The sequence below is a fragment of the Scomber japonicus genome, chromosome 18 (assembly GCF_027409825.1).
Source record: "Scomber japonicus isolate fScoJap1 chromosome 18, fScoJap1.pri, whole genome shotgun sequence".
Lineage (NCBI taxonomy): Eukaryota > Metazoa > Chordata > Actinopteri > Scombriformes > Scombridae > Scomber > Scomber japonicus.
Window position 1 is genome coordinate 22,420,660 of NC_070595.1, and position 27,522 is coordinate 22,448,181.

At 44.5% G+C, this 27,522-nt stretch overlaps 1 protein-coding gene across 1 annotated transcript in view; it reads left to right on the forward strand.

Moving 5' to 3' along the window:
- adgrl1a (adhesion G protein-coupled receptor L1a) overlaps positions 1–27,522 on the forward strand; it is a 49,170-nt gene that overhangs the window by 9,204 nt on the left and 12,444 nt on the right. The window contains exons 2-12 of the mRNA XM_053339163.1: positions 2,805–3,018; positions 4,151–4,260; positions 10,734–10,748; positions 19,053–19,260; positions 19,481–19,745; positions 20,837–21,164; positions 22,317–22,610; positions 24,006–24,109; positions 25,130–25,315; positions 25,504–25,542; positions 27,318–27,498. Of these exons, the coding sequence (XP_053195138.1) occupies positions 2,805–3,018; positions 4,151–4,260; positions 10,734–10,748; positions 19,053–19,260; positions 19,481–19,745; positions 20,837–21,164; positions 22,317–22,610; positions 24,006–24,109; positions 25,130–25,315; positions 25,504–25,542; positions 27,318–27,498 (1,944 nt within the window). The remainder of the gene's footprint in view (positions 1–2,804; positions 3,019–4,150; positions 4,261–10,733; positions 10,749–19,052; positions 19,261–19,480; positions 19,746–20,836; positions 21,165–22,316; positions 22,611–24,005; positions 24,110–25,129; positions 25,316–25,503; positions 25,543–27,317; positions 27,499–27,522) is intronic.

Consider the following 27,522-nt stretch of genomic DNA (forward strand, 5'->3'; position numbering starts at 1 on the left):
CTTATCCTCTGCTCATCTCATCTCAGCTCAGCTCAGAGCCAGCCACGGCTCCAGCTAGGCCTCAGGCCATCTGGCTAACACACAACCACATACACACACACACTTTCTAACAGACAAATTCACAAATGTACAGTCCCTGAAGTTGGGTCCCACACTAATTTATGAATATGCCATTCAAAAAACTTTACATGGTGAAATCCACCAAAAAACCTGGAAATATATAGGTGTGACATACAATATGGCAGAGGTAGAGGTTTGCAGTGGTGCTGAAATGGACTAGTATCATGGTTGCTGCTATCATTGAAGTGCACTAGACATATGGCTAAATATATACTGTTACAGCCAGGCCAGAAAAAGGAATAGCTGAAGAAGCTTTCGGTTCATACATTCTGCATAAAACTGGACTTGTTGCTCCGACAATTCATGTCATGACTAGGTGGTGAGCTACAGGTGATGTACTGTAGCAGACATAACAGTGATGGTAATAAACTGAAAGTATATACACAAGCACAAGCTGATCTGCATAAGTACAGGCAGTGAAATGGCTCATAATCAATCAAAAACATTGCAGAAATTGTCCATTCAGTGCTATCAAAACCGCTTAGCAGTAACTCAACCAACAGTCAAATAATTAAACAGTTCCCTGGGCTGTTATGTCCAAGAGCTGAGCTGAGCCTATCTACTGTAGCTATTGGTATTAGCGATCAGCGGCATTGCGGAAATATTTACAATGTAAAGTGTGTTTAGTATGTACAGTGGGTTTAATGTGTGATCTGCCCCCCTCCAGTGGGGGCTAATGTTCCTGTTGTGTCGGTCCACAGTGTTAGTGGAGTGAGTGTTATCACTCCTGTTGGCCCCCTTCAGTTTTTACTCTCCTCTTGGCTCACTGTGTGGTTCTAATCACTGGACAGATGTATGCTGCTGTGTACTTACACCACAGGGTAGTTAAGCGAACAAGGCCACACACTGACACTAGGCATTGTAATCCCACTGTGACACCAGGACTGTGTGTGTATACATGCGGGTAACTATGTGTGTGCTTGATTGTGAGTGTGCACACTCGTCTGCCCAGTACGTTCCGTGTGTGTGCTAATTTACTTGTGTAGGTTTTTGCATTCGTGTGTGGACTTGTTTGTCTGGCCTCGCCTGCTGTTTGCATCTCTGTGTGCTTTAATTAGTATGCGCTTTTGCATCTAGGCCTTTGTGATTTGGCACTGGCGCTGCATGCTGGCGAGGCATAAAAGATTTGAAGTCTGTCTGTGCTAGTCATTCAGCCTTAATGGCGTTAGTTACACAACTGAACTCAAGTCCCCACTGCATCAATGGGTGGCATTTAGAAATATGAGCAACTCCAATGGCAGTGAATCATGTAGCACACCACTGCAGAGGATGTCTGGGATGACTGACATTGACATTGACCCAAATGGGCACTCCTCCTGAATGGACAGCAGCTGAAACCTAAGCAGTGCTAGCTCAGTGTCAGGCAGGGAAAACAGCCCCGCTCTGTGGGTTTCATCACTAACACTAGTGGGGGAGAGTGGCCGATTCAGTGGCTTCACTTGCTGCTGAGCCTGTCTGGAAGAGGAAATGCTGTGGAGGAAGAGCTTCTAAATTCTAGCCTGCTTAAGTAGAGCTATCATTGCCCACCATCATCTTCATACATGCCATGTCCTCCCTACTGACAATGCAGAGGATAGCTCAGTAAAACCCCTTTATGCCTTCAGGACAATGGACAGCTCCATACCTACCAGTTGAGCAGTGTGTGATGCAGCTCCAAGGCTTTGGATATTATTTCCCAAAAGAAATGTTGTCAGTTCAGGACCATGGACAGCAGCTCACAGTCACTGGCATAGATTTCAACACATAGAAACACTGACTGTCCTTCAAGGCCACATAGAAGTTAACTGCCAGATCTCTCGCTCTGTCTCTATGTCTATTCTGTTTACGTGCCCCTGCTTCCACATGGGCTGTAAAGGAAGCTAGCAGCCATTTTGTATTTTTTTTAGTGCGAGGTTGAATGTAGAGGCAGTCGGAAAGGTATGCAGTTGCAGAGAGCTGGAGAGAGACGGCGAGTGTCTCTCTCAGCGCCTCTTTGCAGCCCTCTTTCATGCCTCTCAGCCTGGCTCAGCGATTAACCCCGCTGTCTCTGCTGACCCTTCTCCACACAGAGCCCCGCTGCTGGCCACAGTACATTGACGTGCCTCTCAAACAGCAGTGAATGTGCAACTGCCATACACACCAGAAGTGAACATGTACACATGCATTAATTCTCACTCTCTCTCTCTCTCCCTCTCTTTTTTTGATTCTTATTTTACCATAACTTCCTCTCTAAGGTGCTAGGATCTAGTTGAGATGGAATAGACTAAATGATGCTGGTAGAATATACAGTTCTTCCCAGAGGAACTGTGGGGATGAGTATTATAAGCTGATGCCTGTGTCTGTGTAGGAGTTTGTTAACACTTGAAACTCTCACAGTTTGTTTCACAAGTGGTGCAGTATCTCATTGGAGAAGCTGGTATGGCTGCAAATCTTTCATGCCAATATGTAACGTTTGGTGTTCCAATGCGAAAACTGGATTGCCAGGCTGTGCATCAACAGTGCTGATATATTACAATTCAGTGAAGACGAGTCGATAATAGCTCATTTATGTTTCATGTGAGGACAATAGGAACCGCTTTCTTTACGCCTGCTCTTGTCAAATACTACACATCATATTTACAATGCGGTCCAGTAAGTACCTCCTAAAAGTATTAAGGTTCATTGAAATATCAATAACTTTGCCTCTCTCCCTTTTTCCATTCTAGCTCTGAGCCGGTCAATGATGCCCTTCGGCTTGATGCGTCGAGAGCTGGCGTGCGAAGGCTACCCGATCGAGCTGCGCTGCCCTGGAAGTGATGTCATCATGATTGAGACGGCCAACTACGGCCGCACTGATGACAAGATCTGCGATGCGGACCCCTTCCAGATGGAGAATGTGCAGTGCTACCTGCCTGACGCCTTCAAGATAATGTCACAGAGGTAACTATTGATCTGTTTGGATTCAGTCAGAGTCAGAGCCTGTTATTGGCCCTGGAAACAAGATACTATTTCACAACATAATTTGTCCAGAATTTCCTCCTTTTCCTCCTGAGGTGTTGGTATTTTGTGTGGAGTACTAAAGTCAGCATCCTTGCACGCAAAACACTTCTGAATCTAGATGTGCATGTGTACGGTCGTGTGTGTGTGTGCGTGTGCATTTGCGTGAATGTGTGTATGTGAGCGGGTGTGTTTTGGATTGTTGAGTATTTGTAGTGCTTCCTACAGCTGCTCTCTGCGTTTGTGCTCAGCATCTGCTTCCTCTGAGCTCAGATCAATGGAAGCCCTCTCCCAGCTATCCATCACGCATGTAATGGAGGCACAGGGTGCTAGCTTGGGGATAGAGCAAGAGAGAGAGGCAAATGGCAGGGGGTGGAGAGAATTGAGGGGGTAAAGAAAGGAAAAGAGACTAATAGAAATGATGGGATGATAGAGTGAGTGCAGCAGAGATGTGAGATATAAAGAGAGAGAATGTTAAAAGCTGGATAGAGAAGGATTATGTGATGTGAAAGAGTGAGTACATGTGTATGCGAGTGTGTCTTTTCTTCTGTGTGTGTGTGTTTGTGTGTGTGTATCTGTGTGTGTGTCTCTGTGTTTCTCAAACGTGAGGAGGCATGCAGCGATGCGGTTTAGATGTAGGTATTATGTGCATATGAACGTTGTCCCCGTGTGTGTAGAGTATTTGCCTTAGCCCCCCCTTGTCCTTCCCTGTTCTCTCACCTCTAATTGCTCCCACTCACAATCCCCCAGGAGGGGAGCCTCTTACGTCACTCACCCTCTCCCTGCCTCTTTCCTCCCTCCTTCATTCTCTCTATCCTTCATCCTACTCCTTGCCCTCCTCCCTCCCTCTCTGTTTCCCCCCTCCCCTCGGGTGCAGCTGTCACATGATCTAGTCTAGTGTGAAATTACTCCCTTCCCTATCGTTCTTTCTGTCTTTTAGACCCCGAAGATGTTTTTTTGTATCCACTCCTCTTTGTCTTTCTTACAATGGTACTGCAATGACTTAATTTCTCTGTTCTCTCTTTTCTTCCTTCCTTCCTACTTCCTTCCTTCCTCTGTCTGTCTCCTCTCGCAGGTGTAATAACCGCACCCAGTGTGTGGTGGTAGCAGGGTCGGATGTGTTCCCAGACCCCTGCCCGGGGACTTATAAGTACCTGGAGATCCAGTACGAGTGTGTTCCCTACAGTGAGTACTGAGACCCTGTCACCTCCTGCCACCTCCCCAACCCCCTGCACCCCAATCACCGCCCCGACCATCCCTCCCTCTACCCCCCCACCCGAACCTCCTACCTGCTTTTTAAGCACTCAGAAACCCCAGACAAATGACATCCTCACACTCAGACGTGCACACTTGCTCTCTCTGGCTTTTTTTCCAACACAAACACAACAAGACAGACAGTCATCCTCTCCTGCTCTCTCTGTCTGTCTATCTCTCTTCTTTCTCTCTCATACACTTCCACTGCACAGACACACACATGCACACACTCACGCAGAGCGCTAAACCTTTTTTCTTCATCAACAGAGTGATGCACCAGTATCTGAGAGGGATTTTCACATGGGGGAAGGTGCTCCACAAACACAGGGACTGATAAGCACTTCACGCACACCCACTGCAAACATGGGGTCAACCCTCATTGGCGTTCACAGCAGTGTAACACACACCACCCCGCACTCACACACTGATTGACCCAAGGGCATACCACTGCCTTTATCTGGTGCCAAACACCTTTGCTGTCCCTCTGATTTCCAATAAAAATTAAAATTGGGCGCAGTGAGACCGGGAGGCAGGGGGTGTTGTGCGTGTGCCACAGCTCACAATAGGAATGTTAACACAAACAGCAAAGGGCTTATTTTAGACCACATGACCTAGAGCGCCACACATTTTAATGTCCCCATGGTAACGGCTGACTTCCTCACGGCACTGCTCAGAGCTCCGTGGCAGGTGCGACACACACACACACACCTGCACATATACACAGACAAGTTAACCTCACAGTTGCAAATGGGAGACACACACACACACAGTTGCTCTCTTTCTCTCTCTCTCCCTCTGGCTCCTCCTCTTCTGTGCAAGCATGCACACAGGCACACACAAACAAGAGTGCACTCACACAGCCAAAGGAGCAGGCACAGCAAGGATTATATGGTGTTGTGTTGATCCTCGCTCATGTGAAAATCTCCGCTCAGTCTCCCCTCCTCCCTCTCATGTATTATTACTCTCAGCATTGATCCCCTCACTGTGCAGGAGCACCTGGCTGGAGGGGAGGAGTACTGGTGCTCCCCTCCACTGGGTAGAAGATGAATTGGGGTCCAAGAAGGGGTGGAGAGACATTTGAGGGTGTTAGGGTCAGGGGAAAACTGGGATACTAAGGGCTGTTTGATTGATCAGGCTGGGGGATATGGGTGATTCTCTCTGCTTTTTCCTCAGGCGCAGATGTTGTGGCAATCCACAGGAGCAAGTCAACACCAAGCTGCTAACCTCCTTTGCTCTCTACTTCTGCTTCCTCCTTCCCATTTCCTCTCTCTGAGATCTCTCCCTCCTCCTCCCTTTGTTTATTGTCTCTTACAGTCAATATCATCTCTTCTCTTCTCTTTCAGAATCTTTTCTCTTCTCTATATTCTGTGTTTCTTTCACTTCCAGTGTTAAATCTTCTTCTATCCTCCTACTTCTCTCATTCTTCTATTTTTGCTCTCCGTCCATCTATCTGCCACAGTATCTTATCATTCTATTCTGTCTCTTCCACTGTCTCTGTTGTTTTTTTCTTTTACAGGTGGAACAAATTACGAAAATATCCAACCATCCATCTCTGATGGGGAGGCTCAATAAAGCTCAGGGACTTCCAAGCACTTCTTTCAGCCTTTGCCCTTCCTCTGCTCAATGATTTTGTGCCCTCAGTTTACTTTTTGAGAGACTTTTTGGAGTCAGGTTGCAAAGTTGCAGATAAGATGAAGCTAGCTGGGTTTCTTGTCAGTGGGGATTATTCTCTAGTGTGAGTCTTTTCTTCACAGCCTTCCAAGTGGCAACAAGTGTTTTTCTTGAGTCTCCTCTAGCCCTCTGTTCACCCTCTCTTTTAGTAGATATTAGCTTTGGTCAGACTGACCCTCTCCAATGACGTGACTGTTTGTTAGTTGTCTGGTAGTGTTGTGCTAAAGCATGGTGTTCTGTATGATATTGTCCATAGAGGGTCATGGTAGCATTGCCATTGTACCTGACTTCTCCTCCTCATGCATTCTAACCTTATCTTTTCCCCTATGACTGCACAAGGCAGTTTGTTCTCTCTTCATGAGGCAATCAAAGGGATGATTAAATACCTGCTAACTTGCATTTTTCCTCCCTTTTTGGAAAAAAAAACTTTGTTGATTGCATCTGAAATATGGCATTGCTTAAAAAATTGGAAGCTGATCCCTCCATGATGAAAAGTCCCGCCTGTCTGAGGTGACAGAGAAGAGCCAATTACCCCTGTCCTCTGCCACTCGCCTCCGCTGGAGAAACACGGGCACACACTACACCCGGTCACACACCCACACATAAACAGAAACAAGTGTGCACGCATGTGTCACACTGCAGGCTGCTCTGCGTGTTTGTGCCCGTCTGACAAACTAAATACAACCTGACACATTCAGATTCAGAGCTGGAACTGTTCATCCCAAAACCTAGTCACCGTCGCACCGTACGCCACTCAACTCGGCCACTTTTAATTACCAGGAGAGAGGGCGCGTCGCTCTCTTCAGTTCTGCCTCAGCAGAGATTTGTCAAGATTAATTGAATTTGCTGCTGCTAATCGCTCTGGTAATGCCCCATCGTTCACGTCTGGCTGGGAATGCTGGGCACTCTGGCATCATCCAAGGCTGACGCATGTTTTTTGTCGGTTGTCTCGATGAAGAGGTGAAAGATAGAGAGATGATATGTAAAGCTTGCGTGTCATAGCAGCTGAGATGGTGTGTGCAACTGTGTTGATGTTTGCATCTGACAGGGTCCTCTGTGTGTGTGTGCGTCACACAGGCGCCATGTTACCAGTCACCTGAAATGGTGAGGTGACAGCCAGAGCCAAGTTGACACACACACACTCACACACCTCTGACGGCTTAGCTCAGACAAGGGTTCAGAAAGTGTGTCTGTTGCTGCATGTGGGATCGCCGTGGCAAAATACAACATCTGCCAAAAAGTCAAATCATATCTCATCGCGCCAAAAGGCCCTGTGAGTCCACCCTGCCACATATCATTGTTTTTGCCAACGGGACAGAGCAAGACAAAACAGCTCAACTGAACTCTCATTTCACACTGTCACAGCCTGCTGTAGACTGCTAGATTCCATTAAGACATCACAGATCTATGCACACAGTTGCAGCGTGTTTTTACTGCAGTGGAAATCCGACACTGCAGTCTTAACACAGATGTACACAAAGTCACAGTAAATCCTCCCTGTGAGAGAACTCTACCTGTTCCCCCTCCTCCTCCCGGACGGAGTGCTACATCATTATTGATTCCTAATGCTCTCCATTGGGGCTATCCATGCTAGCCATGCCAGAGTCATTAGACCTAGTGTTGTGCCTGTGCTATTTCATCAGCTGTGATTTATCTTGTTAATATGCACAGAGCAGGTAGATGAAGAACCAGCTTTAAAAGCGCCTATAGAGACTATACAGTAAAGATTCTACAGAGCGTCTTAGGTAACTTCTTATTCTCCACTTCTACATGTGTGGCTCTGCCTTGTTTAACTTTATAAAATTGATTCTTCCCCACAAATGTAGTCAGCATTGCCTATTCATTATAAGACATCGCTTTTTGGACACAAAGCCACTGGAAATGATAGTTGACTTGTCGGGAAGAGTTTGTCAGTAGAAGGAATAATGGCATTGTAATATGACAAGTTTTCAGGGGAGGAGAGGAAACACTTTGATGTAGCTCAAAATGAAATTCTATTAATATGTATAGGGACACCATTAGACGTGGGGCTCATAAATGTTTGGTGAATGAGAAGCAGGCGGCTTTGCTCAGGCCCTGGAAACGGATGACTCTTTACTGTGAAAGATGTAAAGTGAGAGAGGGAGAAAACAGAGAGGGGAGAGGACGGAAGGAGCTGGAGAGGACACACTATCTCTCAGCACTGTGAAAGAGACAGAGGAGGCTAAGTTGTCCCGTACAATGTGTGTGTGTGTGTGTGTGCATGTGTCTTTTTGAGAGTGTGTGTTTTCTAGCTGTACTCATTAGTGTGGGTGTAATTGATAGGGTTGTAGAGAGCGCTGAGCAGAGTGATTAAGGGGAGAGAGGGCAGTGGCTTATTTCTCAAAAGAGCCCTGAAAGAGAAATGCTGAATGAATCAGACAAACAACCAAGGTGGCCTTAAACTAACCTCCTGCTCACTGTGAGGACAGTTTGATGAGTTTCTGTCTCTTTTCTCTGTGTGTGTGTGTGTATGTGTGTGTGTGTGTGTGTGTGCGTGCGTGCGTGCGTGTCCTCTGGCACGTGTGATGATCTTGTGTGTGTCTGTGCTTAGTGTCTATTTTTCAGGACAGCCAACAGCAGAAGAAAATGGAGCCAACAGAAGTCTTCCATTTCCCCTATTTTTCTTCTCCTTTTCTGCAGAATTGAAGTCATTTTCTTACTTATTGTTTCTCTCTCCCTCTCTACATTACATTAGTGTGAATCACTCACATCATGTTTCTCCTGTTTAGGACGACATACTTAGAAGTTCATTTGCTACATTACATTTAGTTGACCATCTTCTGAGGAATGTAACCTGATTGAAGCCTTGCTCTTCTGGTGTCCCCATATAAACCCCACGCAGTTACCACAGAGAGAGGATAAAAGCTCTGGATGCTCTCAGAACAGTGTCTCCCTCTCCTAACCTTGGAGCTAATGATTGCACTCACAGTTGGTGGCGGGGATGTAATGCTTTCTTGCCCCCTGCCCCTGCTTCACAGGACTCGTATTCATAGCTTTGCCATGTTTACCCCTCTAGGCTGAAAATGGCTACCATTCCCCAGGTCTTCATGGAGGTTGTTTGTCCAGTTTGATCTTGGCATATGATGATAAATGATCAGTGGTGTTGCTGATACTGATGCTGCCTCTGCTGTACTGCTGCCAAGATGCAAGGCCATCCCCCACACAGATCAGGCTACTGCTGCTAACGCTCTCTTTTTCCTTTTATTTTGGACACTTTTTTTTCTTCCTTTTTTTACATCTCTCTTTCTCGCTGTTGCTGTCTCTCTCTCTATCTCTATCTCTGTACTGGCAACCCTGCAAGGTGTCATGACAATTTCACAGGCCTCCCTGGGGACATCTGACTTCCCACGACACACACATGACAATCATGCTCGCAGCAGGGATCCACAAGGCATGTGCCTTTTGACACGTCTCTTCCCCAAGAGACATGACGATCCATTCGCACACCACTTGTGCACATTGGACAGGCGTGTGTCAGCACTGTAATGTGAGAGGCGGACCTGAGATCCTTGCTCGCTCTTCCTCGAATCTTCAGCTGCTCGCGGACCTCCCCAGAGGAGGTGACACGAGACAGGTGCCGAGCAGCGTCACAGATGTCAGTGGAGCCACACCTTACCTGCTCCTGTCAGCTGAGGCCTTGGTGTGACACACTCTCAACACACCAAACTATTGATTCTAGTGTGATGAGCCCGCTGTAGACATTTGTCTCATCTCTCTTTTGTCTCTATCCTCTTTATTTTCTCCCCTCCCCTGTCCGTGTCTCTTCATTTCTCTCTATGTTTCTGAGGCGTTCCACTCTGTCAAACCCTCCCTTTCCCCTGTTGTTTGTTCTCTTTTTCTTTGATGAGCCAGCCTTGGCCAGGCAAGCCGGCAGCTCCCCATTGATTGGGCGGTCGATGGGTTGAGTGTTTTTGCTGGCTTCTATAGCGAGCTTCCTGACTCTGTAAATTGAGCAAAGCCAAAAGCACCGTTTTCTTTGGATCAAGGGACCGCTCTAATGTCAACAGCGACTGTACTTGGAGAGAGAAGAATAGAGAAGATCCCTGTGAAGGCAACTAGAGACAGATAGAGACATCCTCGTTGCCATCTTTCCATCTACCATCCCCTCATCTCTCTCTTTACCTTTCCGCACTCTTTGTTTACTTCCACAGCTGAAGAGGACCACAGCACTGTTTCTCTCTCCAACAGGTTCCTGGAGCTGGAGTTTGGGCATAAGGGTGGGAGTGAGGGAGGGATGTGGCAATAAGAGGGGTGGAGGTGGGGTCGAGAGTTTGTGGTTGTGGGTGGATTGTGTTGTTGGGGGATTATTGATAAAGCTGAAATGAAATGGAAATGGATTTAAACCCAGGTCAGGCCATTTTCCCCTCCTCGTTTTCCATTTGAGCCATCCTTTCTCTGAGTAGCCAACCATAACACAGACAGATAACTTGCTTTAAAAAAAGAGAGAGAGAAAGGACAGCATTTTATTTAATCTCAATTTTCTCTTTTTTCCTGCACCTGTTTTTTCTTTCATTCTCTTTACTTTCCCTCCCCCCCTCTCTCTCTCTTTCTCTCTCTCTCTGTCTCTCTCTATCTGTCTCTCTCTCTCTCTCTCTGTCTCTCTCTCCCTCTCTCTCTCTCTCGCTCTCTCTCTCTCTCTGTCTCTCTTCCTTACTGTCTTTCTATTTTATCTTTCTATCTTCTTCTTTCTCCTTTTTCCGATGCTTGAATAGAAGTGGATCAAAAAGGTAAAGACCACAATGAACATAACAACCACAGCTCGCCCCTTCCTCCCTCCCCTCCTCCTCCTCTTCCTCCTCCTCCTCCTCCTCCTCCGCCCTTGTCTCCTTCCCTCCCTCCCTACCTCCCCCCATATCTCCCTCCTAACCCAGCACCTTGTGTAGTGGTCATGTTTGATGTTGATATCCCTCCCTTTTCTTTCTCGATCTCTAATCGCCTCCTCTGCCCTTCTCTTTCTATCTCTCTTTGACTTATAACCAAAACTCTAAAATCCTTCTAGATTTCCTCCTTGGTTCTGATGACACCAGCCTAACCTGCACGCATGCACGCACACACACACACACACACACACACACACACACACACACACACAAACACACAAACACACACTCACGCTCACACAGACACGCATACAAAAACAAGCACATGCACATCAACCCTGCAAAAAAGACATCATGGGAGGTCAGTCCTGTATCTATGAGAGATAAACTAGAGATACACTTCATTCCTTTCCTGTAAGAAGTAGCACATCTCAGCTGAAACTTACAGACAACATACATTCATAACATCTCATGGGATGGCAAATCTCTCCTCTTTTGATCATCCCTTTCAAAAAATCCATCTTCCTCTTCACACTGTTGCCTCACACACACCTGATGATTCACATTTCTCATTGAGTTTCACTCATTCCGCTACTGCAATGTATCTGTCCCTCCAGACCTATGAAAAAAGTCTCTCTTCTCTTCCTTTACATTATTCAGCTGCTCCTTTTCTCCATATTGTATCTTTTCCCCTCTTTTTTTATTTTCCCAGGAACAATTCAATTTGTTGCTGTTGTAATCTCAAGAAACAAGGGGTTAAGAATAACACAGTAACTAGCCAAAGTTTCGCCCAGATCCTTTTTACAGTATCCCATTTCCAGGTGCTTCAGTGTCCTTCTCTCATTCTGTCTCTCTTTCTTTCTCAATTAATCCCACTTTCATTTAACTATTTTACTCTCACTATCCCCCTTACCTACTTGCTGTCCCTACTTATTTTCCCTGTTTTGTTTCTCATCCTCCCTTTCTTTTGTTCTCTTTCTCTCGCCTTTCTCTGATTGGTTTATCTCTCAGATCACATCTGGCCATCACAAGCAGCCGCAGGCTCTTTTGAGCATCTCTTACACTCTTCCTCTTTCTCCTTTTCTTCTCTCTCTCCCCCGTCTTTTTCTACAGTCTGTCACTGCCACCTCTCTGTTTTCTTTATTGCACATGCACTGTGAACTTGTGCCCCCCCTTTACCCATCCACAAGTCAATCCTTCCTGGTTCCTTATGTGTTCAATGAGGCTCCGGAGGGGGAGGGGGGAAGGGGATTGGAGGAGGGAGGTGCATCCCCTGTAGGGAGTGCTCCAGCTCCTTGTAATGGCCTCTCTGATGCAGCAGAGCTTCAGCACAAGCACTCCTAAAGAGACCCAATCAGCAGGGCCAGGCACCTCAATCACTAGCTCCTTGAACAGAGATAGATCTGACCCATATCCAAGGTTGTGGTGAGAGTAGTTCCTAGTGAGCCTTAACTCTCCCTCTCAGGTCCCCAACCTCCTCAACTCTCTGAACCCCCACCATTCACATCTGTCTCAGCCTCAGCCATTCCCCTGTCTGGCCCCATGGCTGGATCCATATGTTGGAGAAATTAACTCTTATAAAGGTTATTATTAACTGGCTTATGGAGCCCTTTGTCTGTCGTTGTGTCCATGGCTTTTCATTAATATGGATCATTGTCCCACATATTTCTCCCACTGCAAGCGGCCATTTTAGCTCTCTCTCTGTGCTTGCAGTGGAATAGAAAGCTGCAAAACCCTCCTCCCTCTCCTCCTCCTCCTCCTCCCCCTCCTCCTGCTTCTGCCTCACCCAACTGGTTATTTTTATTTACTACTCTTCCTCCCACTAACATTAAGATGGAAACCCCTTTCCTCAGTCTGCACTCCTGCCCTTACTCACCTTAATCCATCCCACCACTGCTGCTAAACACAGTTCCTTTCTCTGTTTATGGCTGAATTAACATTCCAGACGTGCGTCTTGCCCGTGTCTGTCAAATTAATCCTTACTGATTGATCCGCTAATTGGCAGATTGGGATTGGGATGAGGTGCATCGTGTGGTGATGTCACATGCTGGAGATCCTGTTCAATGAATGTCCAATACTTGTCACCCTACCTACTGTCAGGCTATTTTAAGACCACGCCAGCGTCAGCCGCCTCTATGTCTTCTCATCTCTTCCTCTGTCCCTTTTCTCACCTTTTTTGCTGACAGTCTTGCAGAATACACTACCCACATCATTACAGTATTATCACTGCTGACAGGACCAAACAAGAGTCCACCATATTTTTCTCACCTCCAGTTTGTTTGCTTCTAAAGGAAAAGGGGCAAGAAAAGGAGGCAGTATTAGACTACTGTGCACAGTCCTTGTTTTTTGATGGAGGGTGGGAGTGGGGGAGCACACTGGGACAGAACCATCACTCAAGTAAACAGCTCTCTCTACCTGTGATTTGGAAAAAGTGAGAGGAAATGAGTGACAAACCCCTGCATCACGCAACAGGAAAACACTAAGAATGGCTGCGAATGGAGGGAAAGAAGAGCTGTCGCTATGACGATGAGTAAGGCAGCATCACCTCATTAGGAATGACCCACCACACACAAGCACGGTCATGTGACCAAGGCAGTGCAGACACTTTATTCAGTGTCACATGGAGATAGGGAAGAGGATAGGGATTGACTGTACATGTAGAAATCATTGCATTGTTAGAGCCAAGGAACTGAGAGGTGAGTGGGTGAGGCAGGTGGCTATGAATATAAATCACAGAAGCTGGTTTCAGGACCTTTTAAGGAGACATGACGACTGTGGGAAGCCTGATTCAGACCAGGAAGTGGGAGGTAGCGACATGCAGGGCAGTGGCAGACGAAGCAGCTAGGCTAATGTTATAGCCATGCAGGTTTATTGTTCCCCCACCGCTTAAGTGTCAGTCAGTGTGTAGTCTGCCCCTCTGTCATCTACTGTATCTGCAGCTGTGTCCCGACCAACTTTCCTGTCACTCAGTGTCAGCTTCCCTCCAAGGCAGATAAGACTTGCTTTCAATGGACAATATCTCTAGCTGTTGCCAGCTTTTGGTCTCAGTGAAGGGTATTCTCTGGGGTGAATGTTTGGGTTGATAAAGGTGCCAGTTTGACACCTGCCTCCTCCACTGTCTGGACAGTGTGTGCGTGTGTGCATTGTTTGAGAGTCTGTGTGTATCCTTAGAGTGTACGTCTGTGTGTCTGTGCATGGCTGTTTGTACTGTATTGTGTTTTTACTCCAATGACTTGACCCCCTTGTAGTTTAAAAGGAAGCGGAAACACAATGGGAGCCTCTCCCTTCTTTTTCCTTACTTTTCTCCTCTTCTCTCTGTCACTATATGTCACTCCTCAGCAGATTAACTCACTCCTAATTCTCATTTCACAGGAAATAACCTATTTATTCTCTCTTACTCCACTTTCTCTCGCTCTCTTCTTGTTTGCATACACAGAACACGCTCACATCCCTCTTCACGCTTTCTTCTCTCTTTCTGCCTATTTGTCACTCCAAACTGCACACACACACACACACACACACACACACACACACATACACACACACACACACACACACATATGCACACATATGCACACGCACACACACATATGTATGTATATATATATGTGTGTGTGTGTGTGTGTGTGTGTATATATGTGTGTGTGTGTGTGTGTGTGTGTGTGTGTGTGTGTGTGTTTATTTATATATACATACATACATATACATATGTTTATATATAAACATTCAAACACACTAAGACACACTTAAACAAACTAATGGGCTGATGAATGCACCTCAGGAGCCTCACTGCACTCTCATGCACAAACACTAACCCTTAAAGCCCATTAACTGTCCAGCATGGAGCGTGGGGTACCATGCCATGCTCCACTCTGCCCCCTGCTGCCTGTGTGCGGCACCTGCCAGTAACAGGTGTGGGATTCAATTAGAGCAGCATGCTCTCAGCAGTCAGTCCTGTGAGCAGGCCATGACTATGGACTGGGCAAAAGCGTAGGCCAGCAGAGCCCTCGGATCCCTGTAGATACAAAAAAAAACTAAAACCCCATAAACACCATGAGGACGCCATTTTAAAAACAGCTGCCAAGCATTGGCAGGGGGTGTTTAGATCATCAAAGTTGTACATTAGCCATCACCATGATGCTGTCACATCAAACATGAAAACCACACAAACTGTAGAAGACAACCAAAATGAGAAGTCTAAATTTAGCCCAAAGCTGTCAGCACGCATTCTTAATTGTGTTACCAGTCAATCACAAATTGCTGCTAGATTCTAATGGGAGATATTTACTGTCATTTTCAGGAGCGTTCTGGTGCTTTCATCATTTTATACCGCAGCCTCATATTGACAAATAACAGCTGACCTGTGCCTGGGAAAGGGATTATGGAGATAAATAGTCAATTATTACCGCAGTATTTCCCTGTATGTGTGGCAGTAATTGGCATGCTAGAGTATGATAGCTACAGCCTGGGTTTTAATCCCTGATAAGGTAAGTTTCATTAGCCATCTGGCTAGTTGGGAGGGTAAAGAAGTGTTGTGTCTGCACTGCCTGGTGACTTCACAGGGCTGATCATGACTACAAGATTTCCATCTGCACCCAAACAGGAAATAATCTATTAATCTAACTATCTCACATAATCCAGATGGCTCTTACTCTAGCTAACCTGTGTTAGCCAGACTAGGATAATGCCTAATCTCAAGATTTATGCCTAATGCTTAATGCCTAATGCCTAATACTTCATTCATACTGTAGTCATAATAGCCTTTTGTACTATAAGACTCTACTGTTAGGGTTTGGCTGCTCCAGCCTCCCGCTGCTACAATCACCCTTCACGGTTAGAGGGAGAGAGAAGGAGGCATAGCGACTGAGAAGCAAAAAGAGCTGGTAAACAAGAAGGCAGCCAGGAAGGCTGGGGAGTGCAGGTCAGAGTTAATGAAGCCCCCTAGGCAGGGTTTGCAGGGTGTGAAGCGTGGCCACTGTTTCTGTTTGGCCTGTGAGTGTTTGAAAGAGAGAAAGTGTGTGTGTGTGTGTGTGTGTGTGTGTGTGTGTGTGTGTGTGTGTGTGTGTGTGTGTGTGTGTGTGTGTGTGTGTGTGTGTGTGTGTGTGTGTGTGTGTGTGTGTTTCCTCATGGCCTGCATGTACAGCCATGGAGGCCGTTGATGAGCCCCTTTGACACTGGGCCCATCCACCGACCAGTTCATTAGAATAAACTGGGGCTTGCTGAACAGCAGCCGGCAGGGAGAGCAGGGAAGAAAGAAGGAATGTGTGGGAGGAAGGTAGAAGACGTCAGACTGTTAGTCTATGCTGCACCGCAGTGTTATTGTGATGATGGGCCCAACAGAGTACAGAATGCTACCAATTTATGACAGGGCTGGAAGGTTAGGTTCAATAATGAAGTGAATCGCATAGAATTTTGGAAGGGACACTGTGGCGGGCATGATGTTTTGTGAGTAAATTGTATTGCATGCAGCAACGACTACTGTGGAGATATGATAGATTGTAGAGCATTCGTCTCTGTCGCTAGCTTGTATATTATAGCCAATCATGACTGCGTACATCATGGATCCAGTTCTAAACTTTTATTGGTCTATTAGGCGCTTCTGGACATCTGGACATGATGAGTAATGAATGGTTATTAATATATTATTAATATAAATTATTATGTCATAAAACACAAAAAATAGTACATGGTACAAGGCTAAGTATTCTCTCTGCTATTTAGCAGTGCTAATTAACTTGAGTGGTCACACCTGTACAAATTACTAATCCCAGTAAAATTAACACCAGCAAAGGTGAATAACCACCATATTAAATCTTAACACATTGAACTTAATAGGATTTGCATTAGATCGTACCACTGCATAACTTTGTTAAGTTTTGTATGTGCTGCTGTGTAAGATGGATGTGTTTTATTAGATTACATGAACCAAAATCATTATAGTGACATTATAGATTTTCTCTGCTCTCTGCTTTACTCATAATACATATCAGTTTCACTGTATAATGACTATAGATGAGTCGGATCTTTGCATGCATAATAAGACTTGCTTTTATAGTAGGTCGTCCTTTTTGTGACTGTAGATAACAGACTTGCATGTTTGTGTTTCTTTGTCCTTTATTCTACCTTGAGGCAGAGTGTTCCTGGCTTTGTTTATGGGTCACCTACATGCAGAGTCCCTGCATTGCTTTCTGCATGCTGTTTATTTCTCTATTTACAGTAGCATTGTAGTTTTGAGGCAGTGTCCTACTTTTACAAAAAAAAAATATTCACACTTTAGAGCTTCCTGCTCTGATAATACCACACCTTTTAGAAAGTGAGGTGTTTGAAATATTTTGGCGCACAACTTATTTGTAGTAGACTCATGGTGTGCCTGGATTGATAAAGATGTCATGTGATTGTGGTGTGTGAGGGAGAATTGGCAATGATCTTAGGCAAAAAAAATTGACATTTCATGTTTCAGTTGTCTGAAAAGTGCCGGATTTAACCATTGCTCTGAACATTATTTTGCATATTTCAGTCACCCACGTTCATATTTGCAAAGCAAACACCTCAGGCGTCCCTGTTTTTGAGTGAGCGTTTTGGTGTGACAATGGAGCATGACAAGCCTCCTCCCTGTGAAGAGTCTGTATTCAGAGTGTTTGTTTTTGCCCAAGCTTGATTAGATTCCTGTTTGGCTGCTAGTCTCAATCCCTGTTGGACTCCGTTAGAGAAAAGAGACTAATTTCTAAGTGGCCCAGCACTACAGATCAACAGCCACACTATCAACAGCAAAGAGAAGGAAGCTGGATTTTCCATTTCCTCAATTTCTTTGTTATGATTCTCCTCCTGCACCAGACTCCATGCAATATTCAAGACAGTTTGAGCCTAGACTGATCCATCACTCTTAACAGTGTGACAGTGACAGTATATGTATGCAGGGGTGTGTGCGTATCCATGTTGTGTACTATCCTAGTGTGTGTTGGGATGGTAAGCGTGTGTGTGTGTGTGTGTGTGTCTATGCATCCATGTGTGCTGTATGTCATCTGTGTCCAAATGCCCCTGCAGCGTCCAATTAGTTCAGAGATGCGTTCAATCATGAGGTGACCAGCAGGTGTCTGGTTCTGTCGCAACCCTAAGCCAGAAAGCCACATAAATAAGCTGGCAGAGGAGACGTGGGGACTCCTCAGCTGTTTTGTTCTGTAGTGCCTCCAACTCTCTCTCGCCCTCTTTCTCTCTGTTGCTAGTACCACTGTGCTGTGATGTCAGAGTGCCGAGGATGCCAGCAGCTTTCCTCATAGATCACCTGACATGCTTGGTGGTCCCAGGGCACTTTCTCTGTCAGGCGGGGACACACTGCGTCAGCCAGCCAATTTACACCAGTCCCCAGTGGATGACCTCCACCTGCCTAAAGTAGACATCCTCTGTATTCTCTTTGTGTGTGTGTGTGTGCTTGTTTGGTGTATGGATTGTGTATCGGGGTTTCTATGTGTTGTCTGTATGTGTCTTTTTGGAATAGTAACAATTGTTTTTTGTCTGTATTTGTGTATGTGTGCGTGTGAGTGTGTGTGTGCGCATGTGTGTGTGTGTGTGGGTGAGTTGCAGCTGCTGAGGAAAGGGAGGCCTGGCCAACTTCACATCTTTACCCCAGGATGCTTTTTTTCCTTGACGCATTACTCTTGACTGAGAGCCAAATTTTAGTCCTAATAAAACAAGCTCCACAATTACAGTTTTACCACCCAGTAGCAGAGCAGAAAAGCAGAAGCCTTTGAAATAGAAAATGCACAATCAAATAAAAAGTAGGCCAAGATAAATTAGATTAGAGACCACATTGAAGCCGCGGCGGCAGCCAGAAATCTCCCATTTATCATATCCAGACACTTTCCAACCACAATGCTGATGTTCTACAAATGAGCTTTTATATGTTCCTTCATTTTAAATCTGATAATGTACCTCACCTCACTCCCCCGTTTCCCCCTCTTGTCCATTCTCCTCCTTTTCTTTGTCTCCTTTTCAATTCTCAACTTACTTTTATCAACTCACATCTTTCTTTCATCCGCTCGGTGTCTCTCTCTCCTGTTCTATATTCCATGGTCTTTGGCCTTTTCCCATTTCCTCTCTGCCTTCCCTGCCATCTTCATGATATCTTTCATTTTTACAATGCTTTGTTTTCATTTTCTATCTCTCCCTTTTTTCCTTCTTCTCTCTGCTCCAATGCCCCTCCTCTTGCTCCAGTCTTTGTATGTCCGGGGACGCTGCTGCGGGTGCAGGCGGCCAGCTCTCTGCAGGAGGCAGAGCACCAGGCAGGGGCATGGTGTAAGGACCCGCTGCAGTCTGGGGACCGTCTGTACGTTATGCCCTGGACCCCCTATCGCACCGACATGCTGTATGAGTATGCCTCCTGGGAAGACTTCAAACAGAACCGAGCCACCACCACCTACAAGTGAGGGCGCCTCCCACTGTCCTGGATGATCAAATAGCATCTGCTGCTGTATTGATTTATTGGCTTTTCATGTGGATATAGATGGTGATAGCAGTATGGTCCCACTGTGGTGTCAGCTTGCTCACCATGAGCCCGTCTTGTAGGACTGTGTCATGCAGAGTAGATGGATTGGCTTGTTCTCCTGGATTTCTGCACCACTCATGTGATTCTCTCTTAACAGGTTGCCCAACAGAGTTGATGGCACAGGCTTTGTGGTGTATGACGGTGCAGTATTTTACAACAAAGAGCGCACACGAAACATAGTCAAATATGACCTAAGGACACGCATCAAAAGCGGTGAGGCCATTATCACAAATGCCAACTACCATGACACGTCACCGTACCGCTGGGGAGGGAAGTCGGACATTGACCTGGCTGTGGATGAGAACGGCCTCTGGGTGATCTATGCCACGGAGTCCAACAACGGACGACTGGTGGTCAGTCAGGTGGGAGAGCAGCGCTGCACAGAAGGGGATGAGATGGGGATTATATTGCAGGAGTGGATTATGTCAAAATCTCATTTAACTAGTCAGGCAAAAGGTCATATGTCACACATGAATGATTTACCATTGAGATTACACAAGTGCCCTGCAAATGAGATACAGAGATATTGTTGACTATGAAAAAGAGTCACATAAACCTCCTTTGCAAAAGGTCAGGCCTAATTTTAAATCCCATCATATCTAAAAACTAATCTACAGAGGGAAGCTAAATATTTGTTTTGTTTTGTTGCCGCAACACTACCAGTTTGTTTCTAGCATTAAACAGTTTTTCTACTTCATGACTTAAAATCATAAAAGTGTGTCCTTGTTAGGTTGTCAACTCATTTGTATATCAGAAGTTTATATTGTGTATTGTACACTTTGTGTTAAATATATCATATTCAAAACATGATCCATCACTGTGATCTTTGAAACATTCATATTTTAATACTAGTTGGTTATTTATTTCTTAACAAATAATGCTCAAATCAGGCAACAAAGGTTCAAATAAACAGAGTTTGAATTAATGTGTTGTTCAGATAAAGGGTTTCCATTTATTAACACTATCTTTGACCTTACCAGGAAATTGTATTTCAAGCTGTATAAACTAAACTATTCATCTAAAATATCAAACCCGGCATGAAGTCTCAGAGTGTGCAATAATGCAGCAGCAGAATAATATACAAGAAAGTGACCACTTTCATCATCAATTGCTGACATTACTGTTGAAAGTACTATTTATGCTGCTGGGGGATTTTTTTTTTTACAGTAATAGAAGTGCTCAGCACAGACCATTTAGCTTTAGAAAAAAAGTGAACCACAGAACGAAAATAAATTATTTTAATCATTAAATGAGGTTGAGCTTCTGTACAAAAACCCAAACTCACTATTCAAAATGCACAGAGAGAAATGAAAAAGGATATTGAGAAATTAAAGGAAAGTAGACCTTCTTTGCTCTCAGTCATGAAGACCTTTGACTTCATACATTTATATATTTTTAACCTACTGTACAAAGTAAGCCTTGGTTGAATTCAGCATTTCTTTTGTGCATACAGGTGAACCCTTACACCCTGCGCTTTGAAGGCACCTGGGAGACCAGCTTCGACAAGAGGATGGCATCCAACGCCTTCATGGCGTGTGGTGTGCTTTATGCAGTGCGCTCCGTCTACCAGGACGATGACAGCGAAGCAGGTGGTGATTTGGTGATGTATGCCTACAATACCAACCATGCCCGTGAGGAACCTGTCAACATCCCTTTCCCAAACCCCTATCAGTACATTTCCTCTGTGGACTACAATCCTCGAGACAACCAGCTTTATGTCTGGAACAACTACAACGTGTTGCGCTACCCTCTGGAGTTTGGACCACCAGACCCAACCACAGGTAAGGAGATATTACACAAGCACACAGAAACACAGTGTGTGTACAGTGTGTCACATCTATGTTTGCATATTTCTTATGAGGAAGTTGTTTTTTGATCCTATAATTGTGAAACATTTCGAAACATAAAAGTTTGTCCCAAAACGTTGTCTCACTGAGTACGTCATTTGCTGAGCTCATGCTGTAATAACCTATGAGGGTTAACACAAGTTGGTAATAAGGTATTACCAACTAATTAGAGTTTTGCTTTGTTTTAAATTAGACTGATATCCAGCATATAATTTACTATGCAATAATTCATTCATTGTTTTTTTGATCAGGGAACACTTCAAATAGCCCACGCAGTATGTGTTTGTCATCTTATCTGACATTTGGATGCTCAGATACCAAATCATTATATTTCCATCCACAGCCATAGTTACAGTAAAGAGCAGCCACTAAGGTATAACTGCTGTAGAGCTTCATATCAACTTCTCTGTGTCATGGATAATGAAAAAGTCATTCTGAAATGATAAGGGGGGAGGATGAAATGAGAAAGCCACATGGCATTTTGGCAGTCCATCAATATGAGAAGGAGGTTTGGATGTACTGTATATGTGAGCTGCAAAAAGGCCTGTATGAAGCTCGGATTAGGCCCATGAAGAGACGAGGCAGAGACAGACGGGCAGCGGCACTCACAGAGTTGCGCGCTGACTCTGCATTTGATCTGCTAGGATTTCTTTAGTTGTGATGTGTTGCTTTTATCTTCACATTAGGTTTGGTTGTTAGTGATGGTGACTTCTCTGATACATTTGATCAATTATTAAGTTCTCCCTGACTTGTGATGATGCCTTCTCTCCATCTTTTCCCCTGCTTCTCCTCCTCTCTCTGGAGAAAAGACTTTGTGAGGCTCAAAAAAGTATTTGTCGCCCCAATTATTGTCGCGGTAACTTTTGAACTAAGCTTCTGAGAGGCATCTTACATTCTCATGCATCTGTCCTTCTCTGTCTTGATCTCTCTTTTTTTTGTTGTTGTTGCTTTTCTGTCAGGGTTTTCTACTCTCTAACAAAACTCTATTTACCTCCTCTTACAATTCTCTAAATGTCTGTCTTTCACTCTGTGTCTTTTTCATTGCCTGTAACTTTGTCCTCCCTTCTCTACTTTTGGTTTCCTCAGGTCCTCTGACCACTACTCAAGTGACCACCACTCTTCCAGCCAGGCCGTTCACCTCCAGTACCAGCCCCTCTACCACCCGCCCTCTGGCCCCCACATCACGCCCAATTGGCTCCATCAACAAGCACCCTGATCTCCGACCAATTACTGCCACTGTGCCTGTCACCCGTCGGCCACCCCGTCCTCCACAAGGCCCAGAGCCCCATGTCTGTGAGACCAAGCTGGTCCGTGGTGTCCAGTGGCCCACCACACAGAGAGGAGAAACAGTAGACCGCCCGTGTCCCAAAGGATCTCTAGGTGAGGACATGTGTATATTTTTAAATGAGGGCACATTTTTTCCACTTCATGAAAGACACAACATGTGTTTCATGTTGATATTTACTTCCTCAGTATGTCCTCTATCCATGTGGTTGTTTGTGCTTGCAGTATACCTCAATGCGTGTGCCCAAGTGATCAGCATGTTTGTGCTCTCACGCTTGTTTTTTTCCACTGTTGTCTTCTTCTGTCCCTGCGTTGGTCCCACCAGCAGGCACAGTCCCCAAGGACTCACAGATGAAAGCCTGTCCTCCACAAATGAAAGGCTCATCTCCCACAGAAACAGAGCTGATTGAAAGTGGCGAATAATGAAATGAAAGGCTAGACAACAGAGGCTTCACCTCCCTTCTTGCTAGTTTCTATACCTCTAAACATACAACCATCAAAACGCTCTCTTTAGTCACAGAAAAAAGGCATCTCCCTCCATCTTCTTATCCAACGCCTTTCACTGTTTCTGTGGAAATGGCAGTAACATTAAATTAGCAGCTGGCTTAATTGCCGCATCTTGGCAGAGCTCTCAAACCCAATCTGTGTTCGATGGTGGAGAATATAGAAAAAAGCGAGAGAGACAGGGGGAAAGAAATCAGTGGGAGAGAGAGAAAAGGGGGGAATGAAATGCAACACCACATCTGCTCTGATCCCTCTACAACTGTGAAGCGTTTCTGCATTGTCTCTGTCATCTCCACTCTTCCGTTCTGCTTCTATTTCTCTTTCTCTCTCTCTGTGGTCTCTCCTCTTTTTTTCCGTCTCGTCTTTGTGACTTGATGCTGGTTATTTGTGTTAGCAGCAGCAGATAGACCCTTCCCTGGTTTTATCCCTGTATGGTGTCCTTTCTCTGAACCCTCACAACTAAACAGAAAACCTAGCTGGAAACAAGGGTTGGTGGAAGGTACTTCCCTTCAGCTGTTTTCATTTGACAGTGAGGGATCATAGCTGATGTCTTTGGTGTGTGTCTTTGTGCACGGAGTAATATTTATGTGGTAGGAGTACATATGGTCCTTTTAAACCGTTCCTTTTACAGCATGAAAGCCTATTCCTCCGCCGCCGTCGTCTTCCTCCTTTTCTCTCCTCTCACTTTCTCACTGCCCTACACTCCATTATTTAACCTTTTTCCACTTCCGACCCATTTCTTCTAAGACTTTCTACTTTGCTTCTGCTCTACCCTCCTTCCTCCATCTCATCTTCAAACACTTTGAGTATTGCATTTTTAAAATTCATTCTATTCTATTTTTCTTCTGTAACAAAAAAAAAAAAATCACACTTTTTTGTGCTTATCCCTCTCCTCCACACGTTCCCTTTTAATTGCAGACACCTAACGCTTATTATCTTTTCATTTCCCTCTCTTCCCCTGTTTCTTCTGCCTCTGCTGGTCTCCAGGCATTGCTTCGTTCCAGTGCTTGGCGGAGCAGGTCATGTGGAACCCGCGGGGTCCTGACCTGAGTAACTGCACCTCCCCGTGGGTCAACCAGGTGGCCCAGAAGGTGAGACCTAGAGCCGTGCCTCCTGGCCATGGGTCTGTCCCCTTCCTTTGGTCCATTGCCCTGACCACCCTCCCTGTCCACCTCCTCACACACATTAACATATCTCCAAGACAGGCCTGATTAAAATACAGACTCATTTCAACTGGTCCTTCATTACAAGGAATCTGCTCTTAATACTTAATTAACTCTCTTTTTTCACTAATATACTTTAATTACAGCTAGGTGCAATTATTTTTTAAAATCAGGCTTAGGGCTTAACAGCTCGTAAAGTACTCTTCCACTTCAATTTCTCCATCATAGTCTCATATAATGCATTACACCTGTGCAGTAGCTAGTAAACATCATAGTCAATAGATGATACAGAACGTTTGTTTAATTGAGCTCACTGCTATTTAAATGAACAAATGGTATTACTATTAACACTGTCGTAATCTGATCATTCATTAAATTTGGCTTTCAGAGTTCAGAAAAATTGTGTACCCTTAATGCGAATCAAAAGCAGTGTAAACTTGTAAACTGGAGAAAACTCAGACTACTCAGCTGTGCATACGCTCGACCGGCTTTCTTAAAGGTTTTTTTGTGTATGTATGTGGCTGGAAGAGTAAGTAGCACCCTGCTGAAAAGTTATATCGTTGGAAGAATCCATTACACCATCTCCTTTGGCAAAAATCAATTGTAATTGGAAAGTGGTTGCTAAGGGTGCGATTTGCAAGTGAAACCACACTAGGGAGAATAAAAACTTCACAATGTGTTCTGCAAGGTCCATGTTTGTTTACAAAGATGCGAGAGAGTCTGATAATAAAACTAAATAAAACTAAAAAGAGCATGAAATCCATTTCACTATTGAGACTAACACAAAACATGTGGTTTCTGTGTCCTTACTTTTAGTGCGCATGTAAACATTGGTTAGACTTTTCCAACTGCTTTGAATGTGATTCAACAAATCAAAGCTGAGCTGTTTTATTATCATTATATTATCACTGTGTGAAAAGATGCGTGTGTTTTTGTGTACATGTGCAGATAAAGAGTGGTGAGAATGCTGCCAACATAGCTGGTGAGCTGGTGAACCACACGCGGGGTCGGATCCAGGCGGGAGATGTCAGCTCCTCCGTGCGACTGATAGAGCAACTGCTGGACATACTGGATGCCCAACTTCAGGCCCTGAGGCCCGGAAACAAGGAGTCAGCTGCACGGAACTACAACAAGGTAGAAGAAAGTGTAAACACGCATAAGCACACACACACACTATTATTTTTCGAAGGATTAGAAAAGAATGCTGCAGTTAATACGAATTTACCCCCCTAGTGCACATGCAAGGACCAGTGAGTTTTTAATTTACAGGTTTTTTTTTTGTTTAGCTTTTTAATTCAAGGCTTTGTTTTTTTCCCTTCCAGCTCCAGAAGCGAGAGCGGACCTGTCGGGCCTACATCCAGGTACTTTTTCTCTTTTATCTGCCTGCTTTACATGCCTGTGGAGTAGGAATGCTCTGTGACTTAGAATAGCCGAGGCAAGATAAATCCTTGGGTAGTCTAGGTTTGTGGATGAGATTCCTTTGGCTCAGTGCTCTGTATTATGATTTATATTGCCTTTGGAATCATCACTTATAGAATATCCGGTTTGTGCTGAAGAGCTGTGTGAGTAAGTTTTGGTATAACTCCTGGCAGACAGCAGGTACAGTAAATGTTGGTGTAGTATTTCCCACAGCAGTGAAAGCTGATTTGTCGTTTTTCTATTGCTCATGGTGTACATATCTTTTAAATATGGCTTCAACTAATATGGAAGTCATCTCCCTCTGACATAATCTTAGCTTTGTTACACTGAGATACAGCATAAATGTATAATATTGGCCTTGGTCTCATTGTGTTGCACAATAAGGTACAATATCTCTGGCTCTGAGAAAATGTAATTTGATGATAGTATGAAAGGCAATAGTTTGTGTTACTATACCCTTCCTTGCTTTTTCAATATTTGTGCAATATCTGTGGTTCTGAGAAAGCTGTAATCTAATATCTTGAAAAGGCCTTGTGTATGCTTCTCTGTAATGATGAAATGCGGCACTCTGCAGTACATAGTCTTTTGTGTCTTGACCTGTCTGCAGCATACTGTAATATGACACCCCATCTTCTGATCTCTGTTGGTGCAAGATGAATGTAAGGCTGCATTATAGTTTGTAACTAGACCATTATTTTTGTCACTCGCTGCAAGGTGGCTCAGTATAACCTCACTGATCAGAGGATAAACTAGAAACACGCTCCGTTTTTTTTTTTTTTACTCCTCTGCAGCGGATAGAGTGTGTTCTGATGCTAAATTCATTTTATTAACAGCAATCCTCTGTATTCCACACAGCAGCCAATCCTTCATTTTGAGAGTCCTGAGCAAAAGAATTACATGAATCATCAAGCAGGCTACTCCAATAAATTGCATAGCTGATACAACCATCAAAATTGCCATTAAATGAATTGTAAGTGTGAAATAGAATTGGTAATATGTCTGACATAGCACAGTAATAAATGTAGTGCAGGGTTATGGTGAGTTTCTAGGAAATTACAGTGGAATAGTAGTGACTTTGTACTTGAAGCGATCAAGTGATACGGTTACACGTGACGATGTGATACATAAAATGAGTAATTGCCAAGGAAAGAGTAACAAATCAGGAACTAACTGATAATTACTGAATAGCTCATCAATATCTAATAGCACAACAGATTGGTAGCGCTGTTAATAAACAAGCTTCTAATGATTAGTTGCTAGATGTCTGTGAATCTGCACGCTAACCACTTTCTTAATTAATTTTTCCCAATTTATACAGAATACAGAAAGTGCTAAATTGCACAACAATCAGTGACTGCCTTATAATGAACAGAAGAGTATCATACTGAATGGTTGCAAGCAAGGCATCTTATTTAACACTTGTGTCTTTCCTCGTGTGAATTAGAGTGTCTTTACAGCAAACTGACAAATAGCCCGTGAGCTCTATCTGTGAAAGGAGTCATTATGAATGACGAATTTTAAAAAGATGCTTAAAATGTTTTTAAATGATGACATTCAGAACATTTCCATACATATTCACCCCGTGTTTGTAATTTCTTATGGACTATTCAATTTAATTTAATGCATTAGGTAGTTCTTGCTTTGGTTGTTGTTCATTTCTTGCTTTGTATCTTCTTGTAAAGTGTGTCCAGTAACAGTAATAAATGCTTTGTGCCAGGCGGTGGTGCAGACAGTGGATAACTTGCTGCGTCCCGAGGCTCTGGAGTCGTGGCAGGACATGAACAGCACAGAGCAGGCTCACACTGCCACCATGCTACTGGACGTACTGGAGAAAGGAGCTTTCCTTCTGGCCAACAACATGTACGGGAATCGCTTTTCTGACCGAGCGCCCAGCATTGGTAAGAAAACAGTATTAATGGTGT